Consider the following 25022-nt stretch of genomic DNA (forward strand, 5'->3'; position numbering starts at 1 on the left):
GCTCTTACTTCTCTGTTCTCCTCTCTAGTTCATGGACCCTATGTGACCCCCAGACCAGCCGTAGCTGGCACGCATAGCCCCCAGCTCCACCCCCCATTCAGCTTTCTGACCAGTCTGTCACCTCACGGACACCGAAGTCTGTCCATGAGCACCTCTGTGCCCCCGCCCCCTGGCTCTCCCCCTCTCAGACGATCCTCGGGCGCCTTAGAAACAGCCAGCTCTCTTCTTGAACTGCTGCCAGCGGAGGCTGGCCTTAAGCTGCTGCAGCTGAAAGTTTTACAAGCTCCCTGCTCGCGAGAGGCAGGAAGGCACAGACACAGAGAAAGATTTGTGAAGGCAGCTTCTCTCTCTCTCTCTCTGTTTCCCTCTCCCTCATCCTGCTGCTGCTTCTGTTGTCCACTGTTATTTTTTTTTACCACCTTTACAGACTGTCAGAGTGGACTACTGTCAGCTTTTTTCTTTTTTTGTCGGGGGGGGGGGGTATGTCGGGGGGGTATTGGTATTGGATGAGTATGTGTGTAGGCTGAAGAGAGGAGGAGCTGAGGAGTACAGTGGCGAGAGAGAAATAAATGAACAAACAACAAAAGAGAAAAAAGGGGGCCATGACATCACAGAGTGAGCTGCCCTGGACAATGCCTGAGAAAAGGATGAGAAGAGACGACTGCAGAACTTGTCCGTGAGACTCTGCCTTTCTCTTTCTCTTACTCGCCTCTCTTTCTCACTGCCTTTTGCCGTCTTTGCCCTGGGAGGAGGGCGAAGCACACTTTTTGGCAGAGCGACACTGGACTATTTCTGTGACTTTCCTCTCTGTTGGCCAGCTGGCTGCCTGGATTCTAAGCCCCTTTTCTATCTACAGCAGAACAGGATTCATCATAGCACCGCCACCAACAACTCCTACAAGTCACTGGCTTTTTTTTGTCATTTTTTTCTCTTTGGGTGTTTAATTTAATCCTCAGTTTTAACTGTCTCACAGCTCAGCTCACAGTTGCTGCAGCCACACAGAGGCAGGAGGAATGACAGAAAAATAGATGTGATATGACAGTGAGGAAAACCAAGGTTCTCTTTTGGACCATGAATTTGCGCATTTTCTTTCACCTGCCGCACTGGGTTGAAAAAGTGACATGGATGGATTGTTACATAACTTTCCTTAAGTTTCTGAAGGTTTTTTTCTTTTTTTCTTTGCGAGTGAAGAAGAAAACTTTCACCCTTGCCAGAGTCTCTGTGGTAGTGTGGTCGCTGACCAGAAAAAAAATTTACCCTTGTGTTTTAAGGAGGGTGAAAATAAGGGGAAATCTGCACAGAAGGTACAGGCAGCACAAGGGCAGCTAAAGACGATGCAATGACTTCTGTAGAAGGGGAACGGAGAGGCATGTACTACCTGGGATGGATGCCAAATGCTGACAAAAGACTTCAATGCACTCCCTCCCTCTCTGGGAGAAGCCCAGTTCTTTATTCTAAGATGTGTCTTAATTCCATGGCATTGTTTAATGAATCTAGCCTGACTCCTAGAAGAGATGCCAAAGACTGTGTAAGTACATCTATCTGATTTTCTCCATGGTTTGTTTGCACAACAATCGCTTGCTCCTTTTCTCTCTCCTCTTTCTTGCTTTTGCTTAGCCAAAGTGTTAGTGGTTGCTTGACGTGCTGCTTTTGGAAGGAATCTATTCTCCCTGTGTCTCATAGCCCCGCCAGGCAGCACCGTGTACCATTTTGGGCAAGGACTTTGGGGCAATTCAGGAAGAGATAAAATAGGGGTGACAACAACTCAGCCCGAAGACTTTTGCGGCGACACAACTTCGGGTGCGCTCCAAGAGAGCCCTGGCCCTGCCCGTTTTCTCTTCCCTTCTCGCGCAGCTGTGACCTCACGCTTGCCCACTCTCCCGCCCGCTTTTGGCAGCGTGGATGAAGTGGGCAGGGAGAGAGGAGGGCATGGCTGAGGGGCCTCGCCACTGGCTGGGGCCCAGGCCCCAGCCCCTGCATGAACAGGGTGGTTCGCCATCACGCCTCTCCCTCTCTCTCTCTCTCTGCCTGCTTTTTCCTTCGCCTCACCCCACCAGCCAACGATTGAGACGTGGAGCCTCTCCTCTCCCTCTCCCTTCCTTGCCTGTCCATGCGACTGCCGCCGCCCCGCCTCCCCTCGGCTGAGGGCGCCGCGCTCCCTCCGTGGACCTCTCACCCAGGTATTTCCCACATTCTCCTCTGTTCGGACAACGCCGTCACCGCCTGCGCCGTTTGCCTGACGTCCAGCTTTCTGCTTTTTCTAGAGTGCTTCTTATTCTTCGTTTTTTTTTTTTTTGGTTGTTCTTGATTTTCATCATCCTCATTTTCCTCTTGCACACGTGTCTGCCTCTGTCGCCATGCAAATGTCTCCGCCATTATGGTCCAATTTAAAATTGCGCTTCACTTTTTGCAAAAGAGGTCGAGTTTAAGAAAAAGTCAAATTGTATATCAGAAGATAGAACACTGCACCTTGTAATGCCAGCAGTGATTTTGCTTGATTTTGTTTGTGTTTGTGTTCACGTACACAAGGCAAAGCTCGGGGCTTTCCCTTGAGGACGGTTGTAGCCCACTAGGTTAAACCGTTTTATACGACAACCTGTTTGTGCCACTCTGGTCAACAAAATACTCCTCAAATGAAAGAGGAATTAATGTAGTTTACTCTAGAGCAACACTGTCATCTTTTTAATTTGACTGGTAGTGGTAAAATAAATGAACAAAAACAAATGAACATCGGCTTTCAACCTAGTGCATACTGCTGGACTGCGGGATAAAGGTAAAGATAATATAGTGTCTTTGTCTTGGCCCTGAGAGTAGTAAAGTCGTTCTTCATTCTGCAACTGACACTTAACTGGTATTGCAGGTCTGAATTTGTAAAGGGAGAAATTATCCTTGCATGCTATAGCCGTGTTAGATGTAGTGGGAAAATTACACTACTGATGACATTGTTACGAACCATGAAAAAAGGAAAAATACCATTGAAAGGATGAAAATGACGGGGTAAAAAATAAGGATTAAAAAAGGCTTATTTAGTCCACAGGGAAAACACAGCTATGACAATTGTAGCAGGATGTCTCAAACATTTCATGGTTATAAGGTCCTCAAAGAGTAGTTAATCTCATTCAGCATGTATGATCACTCCCCCCCCCCGATTCAGTAATTTGAAGCATATACATAAAAAATAGACAATATGGCTTTTGATTTGATTTGCGCTTTAGGCTCCGAAAAAACAATTTGGACAGTGCATATTTGAATTGTTTTGGTGCATATATTGCGCCTGAGCACGTATTTGCCTGCTTCCTGGTTGCAATGTTCTGTACAGCTGATAAAAGTCATACTTACTTCATTTTGTTTTTTAATAGTTTTAAAAAGGTCCGTTTTCACTTTCCAACCATAATAATGTTACAGCTAAAATGCTACGATCACAAAGTGCGCTAAAATGTTCTTTAAAAAAGAATATAGCAGGAGTGATGAAGGACGGGGAAGCAGAATACTTTCTCCTCCCCTCGTTTTCTATCCTCAGATGAACTCGCCATGTTACTTGAAGATATTTTCTTTGTGGCCCGCCATCTCTACTTCCTGCTACCCCCCCACCCCCACCATATCGGTGTAGTAACCAGGAACCAAGTCACTTCCTTTATCTGGAAGCAAATTTCAGCTATAGAGTGTGATTACAAGACTGATATCATTGCGTTAATCGACAAATGCCATTCTGAACAGCATTAGACATGTAACTACATGGACACAACATAATGATAATGTTACAAAGACAAGTCCATGGACAGGGGAAAATATGAGGTTTAGTGTATCAGTGAGTTTGCCCTACGATCTGCACTTAACATCAAATACAAGATCGGGGCTGTCTTTTGACAGCAAAGGGAGAAATCAGTATTAAAAGCTGGTTTACTTTGCCGCTATCGGGGTGATAAGAGGTGAACTTGGAGAGACGTCCAAGTACACGGGACAGAGTCAAACCAGGTCAACGGCAGGCAGACTTCCTGTTTAGGGACGCTAGTTCTGTTTGCAGGGCGTTTTCCCCCCAGTTCTCCAGAATGACAGAATGACTCTAAAATTTAGCCCGAAACCTTTTAGCCAGCAACAGGCTAATGTTATCCTGTCGATTACGTGAACTGTGGAAAAAATAGTAGAATCTGACCTGGAAATCAACAGCACCGAAGAACATGAAAATGCGGTTAAGTCTGGTTAACGCATTTTTTTGTGTTACACAAGATCGTGCTAAAATCTAAGCAGGTAGGTTAATGCCTTTTTAAAAAATAATTAGGCACTACTCTAAGAGTATTCGGCAGCATCCATATTTACCTTGTTTAACGTTCCGAAAGTGTCTGTCACAAAAAAGTAAGAACTTGTTACTTTACCATGCTATCTGTTGGTTAATCGACCTACCGAGGTGTCGGGAGTTCAAAGGGAGAGGCACTTGATTTGTTTACTGAATATGAGCAGAAGAGGTTATCATGTTGTCAGTGCAAAAAAAGGTGGGGGTGGGGGTGGGGGGCAGGGGGCAGGGCTTTTTCACTGCTCTTGGTCACTGATAAGAAAGAACTAATAAAGATTTTAGTGCCTTGAAGGTAGTCTCTGTCAGTGCTGCTATAAAAGCCCTCTTGAAAATAACTGCTTATCACTTGTTATTTCCCTAATCAAGGTCACTTGAAATGCTTGGATAGAACAGAGTCGACAAACTGTTCCAAAAGTCTCTAAAACAGTGCTGGGAAAAAACGAAATAATTGAAATGGTTTGAATGAAACAATCTCTTAGTAAAACACTTAAGCAGTTGTAGTTTTTTAATTAAAATACTCCCAAGTTTTTTATTTTATTTTATTTTTTGAGTGTTTTTCTTCAATTGTAACCTAATATGTTACATACAAAATACCAGGGACCAAGGACATGATATAAGTACAATATGGTATCAGTTCCAAGGAAATGAGGGTATGTCAGATCATGCTCTCATATTGTTTGAGTAGTGAGGCATATTGTATTTACCATATATTGTCTATCATGAAGCCCAATACTTATACACAGGCATTACTGTGTGAATTGGCCCATAAACTTCAGCAAGACATGGACCATATTAGGATTCAACAACAAATATTTATTTTCAAACAAAAAATAAAAAATTGGAGAAAGTCCTTTTAGCATAGTTTACAAAAGATGGTTACTGCTTAAAAATTATAATACTGTTAGATCATGCCAAGATCCTCAAAGTTATATTTGTGCTACAACTTTAAATGATGTGTACATGAGAAGTTAACTTGCACATAATTGCATAAAGACCTAAAACTGCTAAAATATCCTTTGTACATACTCTGTATGAAACAGTGAATGCTTATGTAGAAAATACCATTTTCTCAACTATTCAGTCTTTCTGCTAGTCCGTAGTTATTTCAGGACTGCTCCTTGTCCCAGCTTTGTTAGCCATTTTCTTTATCAGGAAAGTTCAATCAATTTCCAATATGGACTGATTTTGATCTTTGCATCTTAGCCTGTTACAGATCTGATACTATTCGCCATGTAATTGATTCAACGTTGAATCAACGTCTCAATTAAGAGACTTCTGTTTCCCCTGTCCTTTCTGTCTCATGGAGTGAAGGCTGCCTTCTTCTCGGCCTACTGCCATGCCAAAACATTTCAATCACTGTCGCCATTAATTAGACCAAAGAGGAATTCTGAATGTTAATGAGCTACCATGGTGCTTTTCACCGTCTCTGGTTCACATGCTAATTTATGCAAAGCAACAGGGCAATTGCCCCCACCCCCCTCCCTTGCATGGCAGTCGATTGTTTGGCCTGCCCTCGTGACCCCTCTGTGCTAGCCTCTCAGGCACGGCTTCATGCCAGGGCCAGGCATTGTGCATCTGCTTCAGCTGCCACAGCAGACATAGCTAACACAATGATGTCTGGTTTTTGTTTTAAGTAATTATCAGTGAATTTTCAGATCTGCCATTTGCGAGATCCCATCAATGTTTGTGATTTCAGTCATGAGTGGATCCCATTACAAAACTATACACAGAAATGTACATTTAATTTAGCATTTTCATTTCAGTTATGGTAACGACAAATCTGTGTAGGCTATTGTAATATTAGTTTGGGCATGATTAACTTATTACAGAGCATATATTTTTCCATACTGTATAATGTTTTCTTTCAGATCTTTAAAATGGATTGTACAGACACTTGAGTGGGCTTGCGAGTTCTCTCCTCTCACAGATGTATTTTACATGCAAGAGTCAATCCCTGTTACCTAAAATGGCAGGAGGGAGGCCATTTTGTTTGGGTCCTTTTCTTTCCATATCCATGCATTGCTAACTGTCTATACAAACCACTCTGTTGAGGCTTGAGGGGCTTGGGGCAGCCGAGCAAACCGTGTTTAAATTCAACTATTTTCCTCTGCTTGTTAAACAGCAAGCTTACACAGGCTTCTCTGCGATGCAAAGAGCCAAGTTTTTGCAAAAAACGGGCACTATTTCCTGGCGCTGATTACCTCTAATATACGCCAACCACACTGGATGCCAGTGAGCTGTGCATACGGCTCGCACATATTAGAACACTTCCTATTGCGATTACGTTATGACCATCAATTGTTTTGTCTTTTTTTTTGTTAAACAAACAAAAAATGAATCAACCAGCCAACCAAACAAACAAAAACAACCCAAAAGCACAAACAAGCTGGGTGCAGTTATACATCACATTCAAGTCTTTGCATTACCTGTGACTGATTTTGGGAATTGAAATTAATGCTGTGAACCAAAAACTGATGTCTTAAGCACTGTCACATTTTGAAGCGAGTATGAATGAGCTTTAAGCCAGGAGTGCCTGGTTTGAACCTATGTTTTAACCAAGCCAAAAGATCAGAGAGGAAATTGCTCCCTCAAGGTAATTCCCTGTAAAACTGCTACCAGACGCCTTCCCAAGAATCCACATTTGGAAGTATGGGTGCGGACATGACCTGCCATTAGGCCAAAGATTGCTATGTGTATTTTCTCACCTTAACCAACCTAAGTCACATTTCCCTTTCTCTTATCTTCATGTTTGCAGTTTAACTCAATTTCTTAAAATAGTAATAAAACCCTATAAGTTGCAGCAGTCTATTAATCCATGTAGTATTTATAGGGAAGGCTTATCAGTTATGACGACAAAGTTCTAAAGTTACTGTTTTCAATGTTTAAACGCCACAATTTATAACACCTGCAAGCAAATATGTTGAACAAAATAATTGTCATATAATTAACAAGTTGACCTTCTCTCCTTTTACCTTTACCAGATTCTTAATGTGAGAATACAGCCTTGGTGCATTAGATACTGTCCTTGAGGCTGAGGTAGTAGATTGAATAGTTGTGGGGTATTAGTCCTCCCTCTGAGATAACTATACAATCTACTGTCTTTCCTAAGGAGACAGTCTGATCAACTATCTACTCATGTGTGACTGGACATCATGCTGACCCAACATGGACTCCTATCAAACACCCACACCTGGAGATTTGATTTAAAATGCAGTTGGGTGATTTGTTATTCTGACAGTTAGTTGCCTTGTCACATGTTTGTTCAATATGAACAGTGTGTTTTAGGCTACAATGCAGTGAAATAGCTGGAGATCTCTCCATCTGGAACAGTGTTTCCACAGGGTGAGGTAGTAGGTTGTATAGTTTGTGGGAGGAATCACATCCTATTGAGGTGATAACTATACAGTCTATTGCCTTCCTTGTGTGACACAATAACGTAGAGAAAGAACAAGAGTTTCTGTCAAATAGCTAAGAACATTAAATATTAATATAACATGGTTGTGTTTGTGTTTTGTGTTTGACAGAGGCAATTTGTTTTATTTCAGAAGCTGTGATCTTAGGCATGTCCTGTTTTTGTCTGCTGATGAATTCAATATGAAATTCAAATAAACAGGAAAAATCTCACAGTGACTTTAATTGACTCAAAGGTCCAAGCAATATATATGTTGTATATAGACATGGGAATTCTTCAACATCTCCAACCATGACGAATGTTTGGACAGTTTAAGGTAGTTTATAAAGAGATCCGTGTTCATACTGCTGACTGTTTCATAGCTTTGTGCCTTTGCCATTACACAGTGAAATCACTATGGTGTTCGGGGGCCCCCTGGTGGCAAAAGACTGTAACTGCGTCTCCTCATCAAGATCAATAAATTGCTAAATAAATAAGCGGAACACAGGGGAAGCTTTGAGAAAAGCAGAAAAGTTCAAAGAAGGAAAAACTGAACAAATGCCGACTGTGAACAAAAAGCATACATGGTGTGCATTTGCTTAAAAATAGCACATAATGCTAAGTCATACCTAATATGAATAGGATAACAAAAGTGTTAAAGATATCTATTGAAGAGTGCATTTGAAAAGAAGGATGTTAACCTACAGGTTTTAATGTTATAGTATGGTATAAAACCCAACAGTAATCATAACATTTCAATCTTAAATAATTTTTCTGCACATGACTACATATGAACTTAGTTTATTTAGAAAATTAACATTTGTTTACATTATTGTGTTGCATTTTTTCCTTGTTAATTTATGCACATATGGTAGTGTTGGTCTTTTAATGTTAATATACAAACACTGATGTAATTAATTTAATATGAACAGTAAAGATGTTGGTGATCATTTCATATTTATTTCAATTGTAGTTGATTTTGAGAGGCTCAATAAAAAGTCTATTAGTCTACCTGTATAATTTTTTTTAATTTTATTTGTGATTTTCAAACATTTGAGTATAATTTAACAATAGTATGATAATGCCGAAAACTATAATAATTGTAGTTACTGATGCATGGAAATTTTTATAGTGTCCCACGTGCATTTGTGAATTTGGTTTTCTCAGTCAAGCATAAGGCATTATTGTCCATTGGTAAAGATTCATTAGAATATTTATTTTTTAGAATATTGTTCAGGTATTAATGCCTTAATCAGAAATCAGTGTTACTGATCGAGCAGATGATAACACTGCAATGTCACAGGCTTACGACCAGCAAGACTATAGCAAAGCACAAATTTATGTTTGATATAATTAATAATATACAGATTTGCTAGTTTATTAGGCACACCTTGTCTTTGATGAATTACCCTTAAAAAAAAGGGCAAATGATGTCTTGAAAATGTGTATGAACATTTTGTAAATGCATATATAACAGTTCATGTTGTATTAATTTGCATGAACACTTTTTACATGTTTAAAGTATGTATGTATATTTAATCGATGCTTAATTAAACACTTAGTTAAATGCTTAATTAAAACCAGGACACTCATGCAAGAACCAAATAAAGATTCAGGGTATTTCATAGTATAATAGTGGTTCCAGAAGAACTAATAGGTTGTAAAATATGGCAGGTCTGTTAGGTCAAATAGCTAAGAACATTAAATATTAATATAACATGGTTGTGTTTGTGTTTTGTGTTTGACAGAGGCAATTTGTTTTATTTCAGAAGCTGTGATCTTAGGCATGTCCTGTTTTTGTCTGCTGATGAATTCAATATGAAATTCAAATAAACAGGAAAAATCTCACAGTGACTTTAATTGACTCAAAGGTCCAAGCAATATATATGTTGTATATAGACATGGGAATTCTTCAACATCTCCAACCATGACGAATGTTTGGACAGTTTAAGGTAGTTTATAAAGAGATCCGTGTTCATACTGCTGACTGTTTCATAGCTTTGTGCCTTTGCCATTACACAGTGAAATCACTATGGTGTTCGGGGGCCCCCTGGTGGCAAAAGACTGTAACTGCGTCTCCTCATCAAGATCAATAAATTGCTAAATAAATAAGCGGAACACAGGGGAAGCTTTGAGAAAAGCAGAAAAGTTCAAAGAAGGAAAAACTGAACAAATGCCGACTGTGAACAAAAAGCATACATGGTGTGCATTTGCTTAAAAATAGCACATAATGCTAAGTCATACCTAATATGAATAGGATAACAAAAGTGTTAAAGATATCTATTGAAGAGTGCATTTGAAAAGAAGGATGTTAACCTACAGGTTTTAATGTTATAGTATGGTATAAAACCCAACAGTAATCATAACATTTCAATCTTAAATAATTTTTCTGCACATGACTACATATGAACTTAGTTTATTTAGAAAATTAACATTTGTTTACATTATTGTGTTGCATTTTTTCCTTGTTAATTTATGCACATATGGTAGTGTTGGTCTTTTAATGTTAATATACAAACACTGATGTAATTAATTTAATATGAACAGTAAAGATGTTGGTGATCATTTCATATTTATTTCAATTGTAGTTGATTTTGAGAGGCTCAATAAAGTCTATTAGTCTACCTGTATAATTTTTTTTAATTTTATTTGTGATTTTCAAACATTTGAGTATAATTTAACAATAGTATGATAATGCCGAAAACTATAATAATTGTAGTTACTGATGCATGGAAATTTTTATAGTGTCCCACGTGCATTTGTGAATTTGGTTTTCTCAGTCAAGCATAAGGCATTATTGTCCATTGGTAAAGATTCATTAGAATATTTATTTTTTAGAATATTGTTCAGGTATTAATGCCTTAATCAGAAATCAGTGTTACTGATCGAGCAGATGATAACACTGCAATGTCACAGGCTTACGACCAGCAAGACTATAGCAAAGCACAAATTTATGTTTGATATAATTAATAATATACAGATTTGCTAGTTTATTAGGCACACCTTGTCTTTGATGAATTACCCTTAAAAAAAAGGGCAAATGATGTCTTGAAAATGTGTATGAACATTTTGTAAATGCATATATAACAGTTCATGTTGTATTAATTTGCATGAACACTTTTTACATGTTTAAAGTATGTATGTATATTTAATCGATGCTTAATTAAACACTTAGTTAAATGCTTAATTAAAACCAGGACACTCATGCAAGAACCAAATAAAGATTCAGGGTATTTCATAGTATAATAGTGGTTCCAGAAGAACTAATAGGTTGTAAAATATGGCAGGTCTGTTAGGTATACCTATAATAGGCTGTATAACAATAATATACAGTTAGGTAACAATAATATAGGTATAGGAATACTATAATAGGCTGTATAACAATAATATGCAGTTAGGTAACAATAATATAGGTATAGGAATAGCTATAAAAGGCTGTATAACAATAATATGCAGTTAGGTAACAATAATATAGGTATAGGAATAGCTATAATAGGCTATAATAATGTATTACTCTATTCTATTCAGCCTGCTGCTGTTTTCTTCCACAAGAAAGGCTCATCCACAACTTCTTATATGCCTTTTTTATCTTTGGGATCTTGAACGCATATACTATGGGGTTAACTACTGAATTAGCATGAGACAGTAGCACACCTATGTTAACTATCTTATCAGACACTATAGGCTTCGGACTATAGAAATTTACAGTGTGCATAAGGTATAGAGGGAGCCAACAAACAGCAAAGAGAACTAAGACCAGAGCCAGTGAGGCAGCCAGTTTGCTTTCCTTTTGATAAAAAGTGCTGGACTCAGTAGATATACCTACATTTGCTCTTAACTGCTTTTTAGCGACCAGAAAGATATGAAAATAAAGGCCAATCATGACAGCCAAAGGAGGTAGTAAAGTTCCAAAGAAAATTAGGTTGACTAAAAATGACATGGGCATAGCCGTTAAGAAACTGCACTCCATTAGAGAGTTTGTTGTACCATCCAAAGAGTTGTGCCAGCCAAACATGGGGATACAACCAAGCACAGTCGAAACGATCCAGCATAGTGCCACCACCATCCAAGAGCGTTTTCGAGTGACAGTGCACTTATATCTGGGAGAGAACAGAAAATGGTTTGCTTGCTCTGGTGATTGAGACATTTTAAGGGATTAAGTCATTTTGGTTTACTTATTGCAATAATTACAAAAAAACACCAAGGAATGTCATGTCACTTATCAAAGTTGTGTGCCTTACTGTTGTGGTACTGTGGCAGAAATATTTCTCAGTATGAAAAAGTGGCCATGGCCGCTTCCAATATAAGGATGGAGGACAACTCACCTGAGGGGGATACAAACACGGAGACATCTGTCCACAGCGATGGCCAGCAGGAAGGCCACCGAAGCCACCTGCAGCACTATCACCATACAACACATGAACAGGCAGCTGTAGAAGGAGGTCTTCACATGGATGTCCACCAGCATGGACACAGGGACGGTCACGACCCCCACCAAGAAGTCCGCCACGGCCAGGGACACGATGAAACAGAAGGTGGCATGCTTAAGTGCCCCGCACATCCACACGGCCCAGATCACCAGCGCGTTACCCGCGCAGCAACCCACAGCTATCAACACTTCCAGTATCATGTAGATCACATCTCCACTGCTAGCCATGATAATAAAAGGAGGATGAAGACTGTAGAGGAACTACTTCACTTATGAGTGTTGTGGTAAATGAAGGAAGCTCTCTGAGAGTAAATCTCATTTGTTCATTTGCACACGGAAGTATGAGAAATATAAGTGAGTGGACACATGATTTCCTGTGTCAAAAGCCATGGTGAAAGGAATTTTTAAAACAATTTATGCATGTGTCTAGTTTTTGTATATTTGATTTATCTGATTCAGTAGTCATAGCATTCAGTTATTGTATCTTATAATGAATAATTTATTTATTTTATTTTTACATGTTCATTATTTTGAATGTCGTTTCTAATTACTGAAATTGTTTTGATTTCTTTTATTAATGACTTTAAAATGTTTATCAAATTATTAGCAGGTTTTGTGATATTGACATGTTTGTGCAGTCACAGTAACAACAAATGAATATTTTGATATACCAGAGCAACTTTTACAAATTTACAAAGGTCAAATTTTGTTGATGATTCAGTGGTTCTGAATCTGGCCTAAATGATCATCAGTATTAAAATGAAAGCCAATATAAAGAGAGAGCACAATAAGGGCCTAAAACTGAACCCTGAGGGAGAGTAGCATGCCATGCTTGTGAGCCCTTCCGTGTGTATAGACTCATACACTGCTGGTAGCCATGACAGGAAAATGAGCAGATAGGAGAGAATGTGGTAATAAAGTGGACTAATTCTGCTGTGTCAACACTTCCTTATAAGCAGCGCTAGCCACTTGTAGAAGAGTTGTTATATTCACGCCTCTGCATGGTTTACTCTGTAGAAAGAAGAATATCGTTAAAAGTGTCCTATTGCATCATCCTAAGTGTCTTAAGTGTCCTAAGAGATCATAACAAGCAAAGTAAATCAAGTACCTGGGTTCATGGTAAAAGTCTGACTTGAAGTTGTGGAAGCCACATGTAGCCTCTAGGTTGCTGACATGTATTACATATTTGAATGCATTCCACAGTTCAGTGCAGAGAAATTTGGTTGCATTTGTTGCACTAGGTAAATTCAATAAACATTGTTGACTAAGAGTCTTTGTTAACTGTGTAGCAGATACACTGTGAAAATGTTCCATTTATTTGTTATAATAAGGGCAGTATTTGCCTTCATTCTCTACATCTGGGTGAGTAAATGCAACTTCCATTTTCGCATTCAAGGCAAGGCAAGGCAAAGCAAGTTTATTTATATAGCAGAATGCTTCATATAAGAATAGAAAAATACAATGAAACATATGTAGGAGAAAAAAACAGAATATGATTAAAATGAATAGAAATTAAAAAATAATCCAAACAAAGAAAAATAAAAGCATTAAAACACTAAATAAAAACAAGCAACATTAGTTTAAGATTCAATCCCTGAAACAATCCTATCAATACAGTCGTGTCTCAATCCTTGAGAGGATGCCAGTCTTCTCTCAGTCCAAGAAAGGATAACACAAAAATTAAAAAATGGAATAAAAAATTGTGATGCTTAAAAGTTAAAAGTGCAGTGCCACAGGACTGAGCCAAAAGTCTGGCCAAATATGGATGTTTTTAATTTTGATTTAAAGACATCTAGTGTTGGAGCTCTTCTAATATCCTTCAACAGCTGGTTCTGTTTAGAAATGGCATAGTAGCTAAAAGCTATCTTTCCATGCTTAGTTTTTACTTTAAGCAGGACTAACTGATTAGTTCCTAATGACCTAAGGGTGCAGTCCAGCTCACTCTCCAGCATATCAGACAGATACATTGGTCCTTCACCATAAGTGATTTATAGACCAGTAATAATACCTTAAAATCTTAAACTCTGTAGTACACTGGTAGCCAGTGTAAGGAATGGGCATAATATGTTCTCTTCTTTTGCTCCTAGTGAGAACTCTAGCAGGTGCATGTTGAATCAACTGATTTTGTTTGTCTTTTTTGGGAGTCCTCATGAGACAGATAGAATCTTCCCCAGTGATGTTCTGCCAAGACTGTAAAGAAACTGTTTTCCATTCCTGCTTGTCTCATAAAGCAGGTTCTTGCTTTAATCTTTTCTTAAGTAAATGAAATGCATACTTGACTACATACCTCAAAAACAAAACCACACAGTTCGATTTAACCCGGACACCTCTCATTAACCAACTACACTTAACATGATGATGATGATGATGATGATGATGATGATGATGATGATGATGATGATAATGATGATGAAAATCACATGTTAATCTTGTGGTCTTGCTGTGATCATGATTCTTCCCTGTTTGTGTTTAGAATTATTTGTTTGTGTTTGCTAATCAGCAGTATGTAAGATGGCTGATGTGTGCACATGTTTGCTACATCAACAAGAATCGTGAAGAGTTGCTTACTCATGTTTTATTTCTTTGATAAGCATGACTCAGCTGACTATATCTAGCAACCAACACTGATGAGTAGAAAACAAAAACAGGGTTATGGCAACTATTTAAATTACATTTTTTTGTCATTGCTCAGTACAAGCACAAGGTAACAAAATGTAGTCCCAGCATCTCCCCACATATGTTTTGGAAGCTAGGGTCAGAGCACAGGGTCAGCCATTGCATGGCACTCCTGGAGCTTCATTTAAACAGAAAAAAGGAGTCTCCAGCTACCCAACAGGTCCACTCACTAGCCTTAACCAACATCTCCACTCTAATCAGCTACAAATATGATGTGAGAAACATTTTAAATCCAGATGTAACTTGCACAGGGCACCGCCCAGGGCACGCCACCCAGGTGCGGGCTGGCGAACACGGGCAGCTAGCAGGGAAGCACTATTGTCAAATATGGACACTCCCCCGCCTGAGGCAAGGAGCTCTAGAGCGTATGCGCCTATGCCGAAGCCTCGTACAGGCAAAAACGCAGCTACACCAGTACCAGGACCGAGACAGTCGCCGCTACCTAGGCTGGCGAGAGACACTTCCCGCCAGGAAGGTCAGTCTTTGACCCAACCGATGACTGGGGGACTGGCTGGAGTTCCTTCCCCCCTCCCCGGACTATTGAATGTGTGTGGTGTCGTTCATGTGCCTGTCCTGGTGTCGATTTAAATACATGTACCAGTCGCTTTGTTCCCCTTTGTGTATGTGCCCATGCCCGTGCCCGTTAGTGTGTGCGTCCCTGCGTCTGACATCGTCTTGGTCCCTGTCCTTCCCCCCACTACCCTGTTTGCACTGGACCGTGGCGGGTTGTCTGGTCCTTCAACATCACCTTTTGGCATGGGTCTCGGGGCCGCAGCCCGGTAGGTTGGCGCACTGGGAGTCGCGCCCTTGAGGGGGGGACTCTGTCACAGTATGGCCCCTCCCCCCTCAAGTCTGCATGCATGTACGTGTGCATGTCTGTGCATGCGTGTCTGTGTGTGTTCGTATTGCCACGCCCTCTTGTGTTGTACACAGGGAGATAAATATGATTTAAGCCACTTAAAATAAAACACTGCTTCAGGTCCTCCATGTACTAACACCACTCTATACAATAAATTGGCCACGCTCTCCAGTACTCTATAAGGGCATTAAAAGCTTCTGAAGTTTAGGGGACACTCCTCTTCACCAAATTTATTCTGAACCCACACCAACTCTCCTTCAAAATAATACTGACAATCTGACATGCAAATTTCAAATAGTCAAATTGACTGCTGTGGCTATTCTAATAGTTCTGTAATGCTGAGCTTGCAAGTTTTAAAATGAAACCTCAACTTCCAGGATTCCAACTTCCAGGCTTTTCACTGCTGAAACTACAGTAAAGAAGGTTTCAACCAACTGAATGACATTCATTAACAGACTTCTCACCTTTACCCAACCTAAGCATTATGTCAACAGATAGCACGATTTCCCTCCTAAAAACAGCCTTATAAGGAATAAACCCCATTCTTGCATGCACACTATTATGGTATGCCCTCAACACATACAGCAGCAACGAGTCCCAATCAGCCTGGTTATCATCTCCAGACAAGGATAGCATTGCAAGGCATTATCAATTAAAATATTCCACCAAACCATCTGAATGTGTTTTATGGATCTGACCTCCTTATACAACTAAGTTTCAAAATTCCAACACTAGTCTCACTATAGTGAGTTCCGATCTGGCAGACTCATTCTACCACCAAGATCTAAACTAAAGTAATAACTTCATAATTAGGAAAGCACAATGCCTCTACCCATTTTGAAACATAGTCACTGACCCCCAAAGGATACTTATAGTTGTCCCTCACCTTTTGCAAAGGACCCAAAATACCTAATGCCATATGGCTATGACACAATGGCAGGTTGAAGGTGAGCACATGGTAATATACCTTGAGTCTTACTAGATCAACTATCTTCACAGTCCCTTACCTGCCTATTGTCTTGGACTGCTCAGATAACCAGCTCCCCTACAGACAAGGCCTTCCCAGTACTCTATGTGTCACGGTACGGCCCCTCCCCCCTCAAGTCTGCGTACATGTGTGTGTGCGTGTCTGTGCATGCGTGTCTGTATGTGTTCGTATTGCCACGCCCTCTTGTGTTGTACACCTGATCCTTGTTGTGTGTAATTGTCATGAGTGTATATAAGTCTCGTTTCGTATCGTCAAAGTTGTCGGTGTTTGATCTAAGTAGTCTGTGTTAAGACGTGTATGTTTCATGTGTGAATAAAATGTATGTTTATGTTCGACGTGCCTCGTCCCCACATCCTGCTTAACCCTCGTCCGTCACAACTATGACCTGAAAGGAGAGACATACCCAGGAAGTATGGACAAGGCATCTGCATTAGCATGGAATTTCCCTGGCCAATCAACAATATGATATTGAAAATTGGTTGGCTTCTCACACATCTAGCTTCCTGCCTCTCTAAATCCTGGAAATTATGCAACCACCACAATTTATTTGCCCAAATGGTGATATTTAAAGTACTTGGTAATTGTTAGCACACTAAGCAACTCCTTTGTAGATGCTTTGTCAGTCCCTACTGTCATAGATACTACTCTGACCCTGGATTTCCCTGTGATAACACCATTAAATCAAGTGGATATCAAAGATACCATTAACCACTAAAATTCCCATTTGACATGCTTCAGACCTTTGCAACTTCCTACTCTTCTCAGTAAGCTAGTTCAAGGGAGATATTATCTCAGCAAAGTCCTTAACAAAATGGCTATAATTCATACAAAACTGCAACTTCTTAATGAACAAAATATAATAAAGTAACAAATCACATTTACAGTGGAATTATTACACATGACAAGTCCGTTACATATTAAAAAACAAATTTTGAAACAGCATTCATTGCTTTCAACATATTTTCTCAAAATTGCCTCTCTGCACAAAAAGACTTTAAAAGTTAACCAGCTTGCTGAAAGAAAAAACTAAAACCTGAAAATATGCTCTGCAAATGTAAGGGTTGGCACCAGGCTGAGGCCCCCTCTGACCACCAGGTCACCCACACTACTAATCAGGCTTGATGCCCAACAGCTGGGCTAGATCTATAAAAGCCCAGTGACCTAGTCATTCAGTGCTGGGTATTCACTAAAGTTTTGAGCCATACTCCTAGCTGGTAACTTCAGGTATTGAGGTCTGTGAGCCCTTGTGTTACAACTCATTTCTTCCCTGCGCCGGTGTTGGTGTATTTACACGTCCACTCCCCTCTCCAGTTTTCCCCTCTCGAGTCTGTCTCTCTCCTGAGGCTTCCCTTAGCCATTCAAGTTTCTCCCCATTTTCTGATTTTGTTTGGAAAGTTTTAGTTTGGTTTTCCCCAGTGCATCGGAGTTGCCATTCTTCCCATGGCGTCCTTTGTTCTCCCTTTTTCCACACTCGGCGTGGTGTTTAGTTTTTCCTTTTGTTTTACCTGATCCAAGATCTAACTGTTCTGCACATGGGCCCACCATCATTAGAGTGTGGTTGCTCATGCAGTAGGCTGTTGGTGTCATCACCTAGCTGACCTGGATTCAAGCCCACTTTACAGAAAGACCCAGCCATGGACCCAGCTGAACAGTTAGATCTGGAACAGGTAAAGGTGGCTCTGACTAATCAGGGGGTGATTGCTGGTTGACATGAGCAGACCCTGCAACAGATCACCTCTCAGTTACAGGTCCTGACAGACCTCCTGACATGAACACCAATGCCTCCAGCTGCTCCTAGTCAGGAGACAGCTGGAGCTGCGGCAGCAGCAGAGCCAGCCGAAATCCTGCCCACCTTACATTCAGAGCTGTTGCTCCCTGCCCCTGAGTGCTATGCGGGTGCGGCAGGAAGTTGTAGGGGTTCAATGATCACTGGCTTTCGAGCAGCAGCCATCTTGGTTCCCCATAGAGCGAGATGTACATCATCTCCATTCTGACTGGGTGGGCTCTGGCATGGGCCACCCCAGTCTGGGGGCACCAAACTGACATATGTTCCACTGCCCTTAAGCGGACTTTCGACCATCCATTCACTATATTAATCTCCTTAATATATGTCAAGGGAGAAGAGTGGTGGCTGATTACACCATTGAATTCCACGCTGTGGTGGCTGAGAGTGGATGGAACCCCACAGCGCTGATGGCTGCTTTCTATGAGGACCTCAGCAAGGAGCTTAAAGATGAACTGGTCCACCGTGATACTCCCACCTCTCTCGACAACCTGATTGATCTGGTATTGCATATTGACAATTGCATACGGCAGAGGCACAGAACACAGGGACCAGAGATCAGTTGAGGCTTTCACCGCGCACCCTTAGCCCTGTTCATGTGCCTGACAAGTAGGGGGAGTCTGGATCCCAGCCAATGCAGCTCGGACACACCCACGACGCAACCCCGACGGACTGGACCTGTCTCAAGTCCACCAGGAATACTGGGACCTTAGGAAGGCCTTTAGCAGACAGAAGGCCCAACTATTGCACCCCCCCCCCCCCCCCCCACCGGACATGGTTTATGACATGGTTTATAGACATGGTCATAAACCTCCTCCTGGGCTCCAGTCCCCCTAGAGGCTGCTTGTTCTCTCTTTCGGGGCCCAAACGTCAGGCAATGGAAGAATATATCCAGGAAGCCTTAGCCCTAGGATTCATCCGGCCATATGTTTCCCTGGTTGGCGCGCGCAGGGTACATCAACAAGGTCTAAATGGAGGCTGTTGACAGATACGTGTTCGTCTACTTAGATGTCATCCTAATATACAGCCAAACAGTAGACGAACATGTCACCCATGTTAGGCGGGTCCTTCAGCTTCTGCTAGAGAACCACCTCTTCGTCAAGCTGGAGAAGTCAGTGTTCAATGCCCGTACCATCTCCTTTTGGGATTTGTCGTCTCCCACAATGAGTTGTGCATGGACCCCGCCAAGGTGCAGTAAGTAGAGAACTGGCCTAGACCCACCTCGGTGCGTCTTGTCCAATGCTTCCTGGGCTTCACGAATTTTTATCACAGGTTCATTAGGAACTTTAGTGCAGTTGCAGCCCCACTGATCGTGTTGACCAGGAAGATGTCGGGTCGGTTCTGCTGGTCCACCGAAGCCCAGCAGGCGTTTGAAGAACTGAAACGCTGTCTGATCAAGGCTCCTATTCTTAAGATACCTGATGCCGAGCTTCCATTTGTCATTGAAGTGGATGCATCTGAGGTGGGCATTGGTGCATTTCTGTCCCAATGGTCTGGAGAGGACAAAAAACTGCATCCCTGTGCCTTCTCTCAACGTTTGTCCCCAGCAGAACAGAGCTAATGACGTGGGCAACCGCGAATTACTGGTGGTCAAGCTTGTGCTCGAGGAGTGGAGACACTGGCTGGAGGGGGCAAAACACCCCTTCCTGGTCTGGACGGACCACAAAAACTTGGCCTACATACAGCAGGCCAAGCGACTTAATCCATGTCAGGCCAGATGGGGACTGTTCTTTGCCCGGTTTGATTTTACCTTATCATACCGGGCAGGCACTAAGAACATTAAACCTGTTGCCCTCTCCCGCCAGTGGGAATCCTCGTTGCCTTCTGCTCCACCCTCGAGCACTGACCACCCTCCCAAGGGCCTGCATCATAGCACCAATCCAGTGGTGGATTGAGAAGGCAGTACCTCAGGCTCTCCTTGCTGAACCAGACCTGGGTGGAGCCCTGCCGGGATGGCTGTATATACATAAGGTGGATAGAGCTCAGGTCCTCGAGTGGGGACATGCATCCCCTTTTTCAGCACACCCAGGAGTCACATGGACGCTTGAGTTTCTCCGTCGGTGGTTTTGGTGACCACACATGGAACCCGACATCTGAGCGTTTGTGAACTCCCGTCGCATCTGTGCTCAGTGCAAGAACCCCAGGACAAGGTCCACTGGTCTGTTGCACCCACTGGCTACCCCTTTGTGCCCTTGGTCTCACCTATCACTTGATTTTATCAAGGGGCAACACTGTGATTTTGGTGGTCGTCGACAGGTTCTCCAAGGCCGGCCACTTCGTTGCACTGCCAAAACTGCCATCTGCAAAAGAGACAGCTAAACTATTATTTACCCAGGTTGTCTGTCTTCATGGGCTGCCTCTATTCACTAGCTGGTTCTGGGGGGCCTTTGGTCAGTTGTTCAGGGCAGAAGCCATCTTGTCCTCCCCAATCCAACGGCCAGACCGAGAGAGTTAATCAGGACTTGGAGCGCACCCTCCATTGTCTGGCCTCTCCCTTCCCATCCTCTTGGTCTGAGTACCTATTATGGGTGGAGTTTGCCCACAACACCCTGTGGCACTCCTCTTTAGGCATGTCACCATTCGAGTGCCAATTCAGGAATGCTCCACCTATGTTTCCCGACCAAGAGGCTGACATGGGTGTACAGTGTGCTGAGCAAACAGTCAGGCACTGCCGACTAGCCGGTTGAAGGGCACGCAGGGCTCTCTTATCCACTGCTGCTGCTCAAAAGCATTACACCGACAAGAGACAGCCAGGACAGCAGGTTTGGCTATCAGCCAAGGACCTGCCTCTGCATGGGTGTCCTCGCAATCTTGCTCCTCGCTACATAGGGCCGTTCAAGGTTCTTCGCTGCATAAACCCTGTTTCCTATTGCCTTGCCCTTCCCCCGTCATTGCGGGTCCACCCCACCTTGCACATGTCTCACCTTAGGCCTATATTGTGCTCAGTGGGCCCCTCCGACCCGCAGGGCCCACGCATGGTGGAAGGTGCACCGGCGTACATGGTCAAGCATCTCTTGGACCTCTGGTGGGTTCGTGATGGAGTCCAGTATTTGGTGGACTTGGAGGGATACGGGCCTAAGCTCGTAATTGGCCTAAGCTCTTCTTAATACATAACTGTTTTGCTAAAAAGTCAATAGACCAAGACAAGCTACCTTCTTTTTGCTCTCTACCTGCCTTCTATTCCCAATACTCCAAAATCAAAACCAAGATAAACCTCTTGCAATGGGATATCATCTACCAATAATTATTTTCAAATAATTATTTTTGCCAAATTGGCAAACTGTCTGAAATTGCTCTATAATTCCCATACTACCCCCATTATCTGCAGAAACAGCTCCCTTATACTCACTAAGTTTAGGGCATCTCCCCATAAGGGGACTAATCCTCTGCGCTTGTACCACTAAAAGCAATCACATCCTAACAACCACCCCGAACCCCTTACTTCAAAGTACAACTAGGATAGACTGACACTACCTCTCACTGTCCTATACTTTTTTGACACCTTGAATGAGGTAGAATTAGCCTGCAAGCCCTGTGCCACACCCTTTTTTACTTCTTCACAGTTCTTTTAAAACCCCAGCCAAAACCTCAATACAATATTTTGGCATTATGCAGTGCAATGTCTTTCACTTACTTCTCCAGAAATTACCTGAGCAGATCTTTCAACAACTCCATCTTCACAGCCAAACTATTAGCAGAATTCAGAGTATTGGTTTTCACACTATGAATACTAATATGAAAATACCCAGTTGTGAAATGGGTTATGAAATGGTCTATAGCTAACAAATATCAATTATGCTCACCCACTTTTGAATAGGCTTTGCCACTGTTTCAAAGCATTACAAAATTCATAGGTTGTTTTATTAGGATGTCAGCTCCTACCTACCTGGCCCTACCATCACAGGGCTCCAAGCACTGTGACAAAGCCACTTTTAATTAAGCATAATTACCCCTGAGAGACCATTATAAATCTCTTGAGCATGGCCTACCAGTAATAGGGACATACATTTAAGCTTAACAGACTTATCCCAATGATTAACATCTGCAGCTAGCTCCAACTGTTCAACCTAGTCTAACCAATGGCATCCCATTCTTAAATATATTTATGGTATAGACACTGTACAGAAGATAGCTAGAGGCCTACTATTGCCTACCCCTTCCCAAATAACTTCAGCCCGGGGCTAAGGGTGGTTGATTTCTGCCTCTGACATCATAACCAGTTTTGTAAATAAAAGTACAGTATTTCGCCACTGGTACCAGTGGAATAAACCTAGATTTTACATAGGTATCATAATGTTCAGTAATCTGGCATGGTTCAGTTTAGAGACAAGAGTAACCCCCCCCCCCCCCCCAACACACTCACACACACACACACACACACACACACACACACACACACACACACAGTAATTAATCAGTTCACCTTTGTTAAATCCGTAAATTCTAATATGGATTCAGGCAAGTAGCTGATATACTCACAAATGTCCAGTCATTGGTTAGCAAAAAGGATGAACCTAATGTTTGGATTAAGTTTCAATGTGACATCAGGAACTGCTGTGTTTTGGCCTTTACTGGACACTACAGTTCCAAACAATTAACTCATACTGTCTGGTTTCACCTTTCACCTCCAGTACAAACAAACAGACTCATCTAAGCGCAGAGGCAGTGGTATCTGTGTTTTACTGAAGTCTCACTGGGGAATGCATATTTCAATGTTGATAAACACTGCTCTCCTAATTTCTGATTACAGCACAGCTCAAATATCATTTTGAAGTTTGCTGATGACACTACCATCCCGGGCCTCATCACAGATGGTGATGAAAGAGCCTATAGAGTTCAGTGATGCAACAGAAGCAACCTTGGTCTCATCATCAGCAAAGATGATTACAAGATGCTGCAAAGGGATAGTCACACACCCTTATACATCATTTAGGCTGCTGTGGAAAGGGTCAGCACTATCAAGGACCTTGGAGTGCACCTCACCGATGACCTGATCTGGTCCCTTCAAAAAAATACACTGGTGAAATCTGCTCATCAGCACCTCTTTTTCCTATGAAGGTTTAGGATGTTTCTACCCCCCCTCCCCCCTCCGCCAACATCCTGTTCAACTTCTACAAATGCACGAAAGAGAGCATCTTGATTGGGTACATCAAGTCTGGTTTGTCAGCTGTGCTCATTCCGCAACCATAAAGCCTTCCAGAGAGTCATGAGAGCAGCTGAATTTATCATTGCCAGCAAATTCCTAGATTTACAGGACATCTTACATAAAAGTGTCTAAGGAATACTCTAAAAAGTCACCACAGACTGCACTCACCCAGCACATGAACTACTTACTAAATGGCCATCAGGAAGTTAGTATCTCAGTACCTAAATTTGAACCCAAGACCCTACATTTACATTTACATTTACATTTACGGCATTTAGCAGATGCTCTTATCCAGAGCGACTTACAAAAGTGCTTTGTCATTTACTCATAAAATATATCCAAGTACAGTATAGTAGGTTAGAATTAAACATACCAATGAACTAGAATACTGTAGAATACAGGGATGAATGCTGATACCTAGAAGTGCAAAATACATAAGGTCTATCTTAAAAAATAAGTGCTATAAACAATAAGTGCTAGTGTTTGTTAAAAAACATAAACAGTGCCCTACAATAAGTATTAAATTAGTCAGTCAATAAGGAAGCAGTGTCAGTTGTCCTTTAAATATTCTGCAAATAGATGGGTCTTCAGTCTGCGTTTGAAGACTGCAAGGGACTCTGCTGTCTGGACAGCATGTGGGAGTTAATTCCACCATCTTGGAGCCAGGACAGAAAATAGTCTCGATGCTTGTCGTCCATGAGACCTGAAGCAAGGTATTTCAAGCCGAGCCGTACTTGAGGTTCGAGGTACTCGAGGTACGGATTGGGCTTTGACCATTGACCTCATGTATGAAGGAGCTGGTCCATTTTTGACTTTGTAGGGCTTACCAGGTTTTGATGAAACATGACACACCATTATCAATTTGCTACAATAGTATAAATGGATATTTTTGAAAACATAAAGATGTTCCTCAAGGTTCTGTTTTAGGCCATTAGGCTGTTCTCTCTACATATATAACCCCATGGGCATCTAATTCAAAAACATGTTGGATTTCATTTTAAAACTGATTATACCTATCAGATTCAGTAACACAGCTGTGCATAATGGAAGACAGTTAAAGACAAAAAGCTTAAATAACCAGAAACACCTTCTTACAACCTCTAATGTAACAAAAGTACTGATGTTATAGTTGTTGATTATCATCAACCTTGACTGTTATTTTGTAAAACTAAAAGCTATAGTTAAGGGCCTTAATGTAACCCTTAATGCAGTCCTATCATTTAAAGCTCTATATTATATTTGAAAAAACATACAAACATTCTGACATACATGATGCTGACTAATACATATAAACTTTCAGTTTAGAGTCCTGAAATGTGCTGCTAACTGTGTCTTAAGCTTCAGTTAGTTTAGAGCACAGCAGCCCACATTTGTATCTGGTGAAAAGAAAGTCAGAGCATATACTCATCCTCTTAGTTTGCTGTGCCTGCCTATGACATTTCACACTGACTAAAAAGTC

The 25022-nt window shown here is 41.6% G+C and overlaps 1 protein-coding gene and 1 long non-coding RNA gene across 2 annotated transcripts; one reads left to right on the plus strand and one right to left on the minus strand.

Moving 5' to 3' along the window:
* Positions 1–504: 504 nt before the first annotated feature.
* On the plus strand, positions 505–9530 carry LOC113571608 (uncharacterized). The gene is made up of 2 exons (XR_014124592.1): positions 505–2180; positions 7273–9530. It is a non-coding gene; the product is annotated as an uncharacterized LOC113571608 (long non-coding RNA).
* A 1284-nt stretch (positions 9531–10814) lies between these two features.
* LOC113571607 (adenosine receptor A1-like) lies at positions 10815–12418 on the minus strand. Its single transcript, XM_027000644.3, has 2 exons — positions 12008–12418; positions 10815–11782 (listed from the first exon to the last, which is right to left on the minus strand). The coding sequence occupies exons 1-2, from the start codon at positions 12337–12339 to the stop codon at positions 11203–11205; spliced, it is 912 nt and encodes a 303-aa protein (XP_026856445.1). The 5' UTR covers positions 12340–12418; the 3' UTR covers positions 10815–11202.
* Between the last annotated feature and the right edge of the window lie 12604 nt (positions 12419–25022).

The sequence above is a fragment of the Electrophorus electricus genome, chromosome 7 (genome assembly GCF_041902795.1).
Source record: "Electrophorus electricus isolate QZ-2024a chromosome 7, ASM4190279v1, whole genome shotgun sequence".
Taxonomy (NCBI): domain Eukaryota; kingdom Metazoa; phylum Chordata; class Actinopteri; order Gymnotiformes; family Gymnotidae; genus Electrophorus; species Electrophorus electricus.

Coding starts and splice junctions, on each gene's coding strand:
- LOC113571607 (XM_027000644.3), bottom strand. CDS start 12,339: ATGGCTAGCAGTGGAGATGTGATCTACATGATACTGGAAGTGTTGATA. Junction 11,783..12,007: donor CGTGTTTGTATCCCCCTCAG/GTGAGTTGTCCT, acceptor GTTCTCTCCCAG/ATATAAGTGCACTGTCACTC.